Here is a 6,000-nt window from a genome sequence, read left to right on the forward strand (position 1 = left end):
TCTCTATCTGCAACATTCTCTTCTGACTTCCAGAAAAACAGTTCCCAAAGCAGTTCCTGCTGTACACGCAGTGCCTTGGAGGGAAGAAGCACTCCCAAACTCAAACCAGGCCCAGCCCTAACATCCACCCGACACCATGGGAAAAACATCTGAGAGCTCCTTTAAAACCTTTCTTTGACGACACCAGCTTTGACCAGCACTCAAGTCAGAAGGCATTCAGGTAGCCTGGTGCTTCCACAAAGACAGCTTAAGGACTTCCTGAAAGCTGTAAGTTCAGCAAACTCTCTTGATTCAGTTTCTGCCATTAAACCAACACTCAGATGACTAACTGATCTTTGCCATGTTGTTCTGCGATAACATTCAGTCAGTATTTGCTTAGCAAATACATCCTGGATGTGTAACTCTGCTAGAAGCAGCGGCTGGCCTCTACTAGAGAAAGAGCAACACCTGATACTATATAGGAAATAGAAAATCCACCTTGTTGGTTGTGAAATTCCTTCCCAATGCCTGCAATAGTAAATTTGGTCCTTCAAGCATGAGATTTACTCAATCACTTGATATACCAAATAGGGAAGTATCTCTAAATTTAAATCACAACTTCCCTTTGACTCTCTAGCTCATTCAAGAAAAATCTTTAGAACATGCGGAGACTACTACAGTATCTTCCTCATTGTGTCACAGATTCGCTGTGATGTAGAAGATCCTGAAGTGTTTTATTCACCCAGCTTTGTAATTTTCCTTTTACAAAAGCAGGAAGTCTCACACAGATAAGGATTTCAATTTTCAGAAGCCGCCTCTTATTTTGCGTTCCTACTTAAAAAATGAACCTAAACTTTCAGCAGCTCTAAGCATAAATATCTGATATCCTAACTGCATCACAGGCACACAGCACTTCCAGGAAAGTAATCATATTTGGGCACCTGAAAAATTTGGTGTATTAACCTAGACTGTAGAGATAGAGCAAGAAAGGGTTGGAAGGAGAGATAGTGTTCTCACTAACCTCTATTCTAGCAAAGAGCTTATATTACCTCTGCTTTAACCATACACACTGAGTACGTCCTGGTTAAACAGCCTCACTGACTTTGCAAACATTGACTTAAGAAAGAAATCTAAAAGCAGGCTTCACAGTGCCACAGCTGTAGGCTATTTTTTTTTAATCTTAAACTACAGTGAGTTACATATTTCAATATGAAAGATCACACCTTCAAGTGCAAGATAATGCGAACTGGAAGAAATCATTTAAACTACTTGTACACAGCAAAGGGGAAAGAATTAGCTGAATCAACAGCTCAATGAAGACATCTGCTCAGCATGCAGCATCACAGAGCAAATAAAACATCAGGGCAAATTAGGAAAGGGAAGAGAATAATGTGGATAAATTATAGCGGCATCATAATTTCTCTGACAATAGCAGGCTCACTCTGCTCATCTCAAAGACGACAGGTCTACAGTATGAAAGGTCTAAAGAAAGGCAACAAGAACGGTTAGAAACAAGAGATTCACATTAAAAAAAAAAAAGATGATTTATTTTATCTGGAAAAAAAATCTTTTAACTCACAAAGATACACAACAAAATGCTTAAGTTGACAGAAAGAGAATATTACAGGAAGATAAAACCTGACAGTCTCAATGGATACAGAGGAAACAAATTGTTTTGTTGGTTGGTTGTTTGGTTGCTTAAAATGAAGGGAAATTCATTCTGCTTGTAATTACACTTGGTCCACAGCAATACAGCGCCACAGCATCACTGAGAAAAGTACGCTACACCTCAAAAACACCCAGGAAAACCCTCAGAAGAACAAAAGCTGCACTAACCTCTCCAAGGAGGAGCTCAAGTCCGACTCCAGTTTCGCTCCAGTCCGACAAAGCAACCGCCGGTGCGGGAGCCCCGTGCTCCCAGGCCACGCTCGGGGCAGGGGCAGCAGCAGCGCCGAGCGAGGGGCGAGCGCGGGCGCGACGGGGCCCCCTCGGCCGCGCCGCTCCGCGCCGCTCCGCGCCCGCCCCGGGCAGCACCGCCTCCCCGCTCGGCTCCGTGCGGGCCACCCTGCCCCGAAACGCACCGCCGACCCGCGCGCGCAAGAAAATTAACGCCGTTTTTAATTATTAACCGCCTGTCCAGGCAGAACCGCCAGGAAAGTAAACACGGGAGCGCTTTAAAACATGCCGTCACCAACCGTCTGAGTTTTCTACGCCAAATTCCGCGGGGAGCAGGGCGAAGCAGCCCGGCTGAGCCGCCCGCTGCGAGCGCCGGGGCGCCCGCGCCGCCGAGGCGCGCCGCTGCCCCGCTCCGCGCGGGCGCCCAGCGCCGCCGCGCAGCACCGCGCCCCCTCCCAGGTGCGAGCCGCCGCCGCCGCCGCCCGCCGGCCGCTCCCCGCGGCGGGCCCGGGCCGCCCCCAACTTTCGCCCAACTCGGCCAGCGCCCGCCCGGGCTGGGCTGAGGGGACGCGAACCCGCCCCAACGCCGGCGAGCAGCGCGGCGGCGCCCCGCGGCCCGCCTCGGCCCGGCCCGGCCCGGCCCGGCACTCACCGCCAGCCCCAGCAGCAGCAGCAGCGGGAGCCGCCCGCGGCGGCGCGCAGCCCCCGCGCCCTGCCCCGGCGCAGCCATCGCCGCCCGCCGCAGCCGGACCCGCCGCCGCCGCTGCGGGCTCCTGCCACGTCTGGCCGCGCATGCGCGCTGCACCGCCCCCGCCTGCCCGCCCCGCGGCATGACGGGACTTGTAGTCCGGCCGGCGCCAGGCGGCGGCGGGGTGAGGGAGCAGCGCGGGGCGGCCCGGCCCGGCCCGGCCCGGCCCGGCCCGGCGGAGCTTCCCCGCCGGGAAGGGAAGGGCAAAGCGGTCGGCCGTGAAACGCCGGGCTCCGCCAGGGGCTGCGCTGTGCCGCGGGGTCACGGTGCCGCTGCCCCCACCTGCCTTCAGCCTCTTCCCCCCAGCTTCGGCCGGGCTCGCTCGCCTGGCCGGGAGCGGGGCTGGCAGGCAAAGCTGTTGCCGGCGTTCACAAATAAAAAGCAATCTCCACACAGTCTGTTTCAGCAGAGTTTAAAAAAAGGGGGGGAGTTCCAGCTCTGCCCAAATGCTCCGCTTACCTCTGCGCTAGGGCTAGCAGTAGGGTTGCTTTTCTGCGCCTCGACCTCGCCCCAAACCCCAGCCAACCTTCTTCACGAACCACCTCGCTCTTGGTGCCTTTGGCCTCCTGTGCGGCTCTTTAAAAGCTTCTGCTGGTCTTAGATCTGGGGTACAAGGTAAATACAGGAAAGCAGATTAAGGAAAGGGGGGAGAGAGTTAAGCAGAAGAAAGGCTTGGAAACAAGGACCTGTTCTCCTCGTAAGTTGTTCTCACTGGTTATCATCAAAATCCTAAAGCAGAGCCTGGCATGTCCTCACGTAATGGCAAGAATGCCAGAAAGCAAAAGATAGAGTCCATCTGACCAGGATCCTCTTGTGCAACGTTCACTATAACCATGCTATTTGAACGATCACTGCATGCAGATGACCAAACGAGCCTGTGCCCCAAGCTAGGCACATTCAGGGCGCCAGCTCTGTCGAGCAAGGACGTCCGAGACATCCTGCTAGTAATCCTGGTGTCAGAGCAGGTCAGTCACGTTGTAATTGGTTTCTCACAAACAGAAGGATTCTCTACATACAGCCCAGTGGCCATGTGAAATTCTGCCTTGGCTCAGAAACATCAAAGAAAATCAAAGGCATCTTTTAGAGTCTGATCCTTACAGCTGACAGTCGCCTGAGCAGGCGACCTAAGAGGTTGGCTTCAAGGGAGCAATTTGTAGACCCATACAGCTGACTGATCACTTCAAGCAGCGACCATGAAAACTGAATACCATCGACATTAACAAGTCCCCTGGTAGGGATGTAATTTGGCAAAGCAGAAATATATGTAGAGAAAACTATTGCTATTAACATTTACACTTTTGTGGCATCTTTTCTGTCAGAAACAGCGCACACTTTCCTGTTGTAGCTGGATAACCTTTAGCAAATCATTTCACAATTCTGCACCTCACTTCCCATTTGTAGGAGGCCTCAGTTAGCCTGCCTTAAAATGGGGTTAGTAATACTTAGTTTCTCTGTAAAATGCCAGTGAATCTACACAACTGGCACATCCTTGCAGCCATCAGGAGTTTAGGATGGGGAAGGAAGCACTGCTGGAGAGAGATTTAAGGAAGGAATCTTTTCACTCAAAAACAGAAAGACCCAAAACAAATCATCCTTTTCCTTAAGTATCTGCACCCCTAAGGTATATACCACTGACCTCTGTCTGCACTCCCATTTTTGTGCCTGCAGTCCTAAAGACTGTAATGGGATTGCTGGAAGAGTGCGCTGTGCTGCCTACTCCCATTGCTGGTGCCAGCCTTCCAATCTACGATAATCGGCCTACTAGAAATAGGCCCAGGGTCCCCAGTTAAAACCCATTTCAAATAAGCTATTAGGAATAGGTAACCTCTTCCAGATGCTGTTCAATCAGATCCCTAGCCTAGAGCTGAAAGGCTTCTTCATGCAACTACCCTATCTCATCCTTGCCTCTAGTCTCAGCTGGATATTGAAGCCCTGAAAGACTGTTTGAATCCTCCTGTGACTCTTTTGTGTGGAAAACTGTTACATCTTCTGACGCTTTGTATCACAGTCACTGGTATTAGACAATACAAAAGTAACCTCAATGTGGTAGATTTTCTGCAGTGTGTCATCGTCATACAGGATGTGCTGCCATTGTGGTAGGATAGGATAAAATGCTGGGACATCGTTGTTTTGTGACAGGAGTACATTCTTATCATAATGGCAAGAGGAAATGTTCTCAGGAAGAAAGAGAAAAAGGAAGAAAGATAAAAGAAGAGTAAGTTACTTCAAACTGTGTTTCAGAAAGATTATACAAAAAATCCAGTTTGTGAAACTGCCATTCTTATAAACAAAACAATATAAAAAAGGTATCCATGTGATAACTACAGCTTCTTTCTTTCAGTTCAGCCAATAATTTGTATTGACATGACAAGCATTGCCAAAATTTAAAAAACAAGATCATTGAGCATCCGTCTCAGGTCAAAATAATATATGAAGTATCAGCTATGGTCAGTGGCAACTACTTAATCAATCCAGTCGTGCATTGCTAATGAACTCATTACGGTGATATCTGAGTGTGCCACTATCCAGCATCCTAAGTTTTATCTGGTATCTACTTGACATTATTAGCATGTGCTGCTTGCTTCTCCGTTATACAAACATTTAATATTTGTATATGGCATCTCAAAGCACCGGGAAAGCATTCATTAATTCACCACTGTGAAGCAAGAGAGAATTACTGCCCCTGGATTATAGATCAGAAAACAGTACTAGAGAGATTGTATGATTTGCCCAAGGCTAGAAAGCCAGACAGTTTCAGATCAGGATCATTTCCAAAGTCTGTGTTGGGACTGCTAATCCTTACTTGTCTATCTAAATTCAAACATCTATTTTACTAGGAATAAAATACAAAACTGGACAAAGAGTATGTCCCTCCACATTTCCTGTGTGTTGCTGCTTTGAAGAGCTTTTTCCTTTGTTCTCTTTTTAACCTGAACAAGTCTCTAATGGCCTCTCGGCAAAAGGTAAAATGAGTCACCTTTACTGTGGAAATGACACCAGAGCAGCTAGGAAAAGATGCAAATGCTCTGCAAGTCAAACTGGATCCAAGGACAATGAAGTCAACACTGGGACCCCCAAACTGCATAACATTTGCCCTAAATGAAAGCAAGATTCCTTCACTGTCTTAAATTCATAAAGTTCTCCTTCTTCATTCGAGCACTGTCTCTTTCATCCTTTAGTTCAGCTTCAGCCAACTGGTTTTGATCTGTGGGCTTAGCTCTTGCGAGCTAAGCTTTGTGACATCTGTGTTGTGGCACTGATTGCATGTGCTGGAAAGAGACATATGAGCTGGTTGTCATCAACAGACTGATGGTACCGTAGCCCTTGGCTCCTCATGACCTTTCCAACAGCTCTTCTGTACATGATGAAAAGAGACA

General features: G+C 48.7%; 1 protein-coding gene across 2 annotated transcripts in view; it reads right to left on the reverse strand.

Annotated features, from left to right (window-relative positions):
- The window catches only part of PDIA5 (protein disulfide isomerase family A member 5), a 98,415-nt gene extending 95,807 nt beyond the window's left edge, over positions 1–2,608 (reverse strand). For both annotated transcript variants that reach the window (XM_062578484.1, XM_062578485.1), the window contains exon 1: positions 2,528–2,608. In XM_062578484.1, the coding sequence (XP_062434468.1) occupies positions 2,528–2,605 (78 nt within the window). In that variant the 5' untranslated portion in view covers positions 2,606–2,608. The remainder of the gene's footprint in view (positions 1–2,527) is intronic.
- Between the last annotated feature and the right edge of the window lie 3,392 nt (positions 2,609–6,000).

The sequence above is a fragment of the Rhea pennata genome, chromosome 6, assembly GCF_028389875.1.
Source record: "Rhea pennata isolate bPtePen1 chromosome 6, bPtePen1.pri, whole genome shotgun sequence".
Classification (NCBI taxonomy): Eukaryota; Metazoa; Chordata; class Aves; order Rheiformes; family Rheidae; genus Rhea; species Rhea pennata.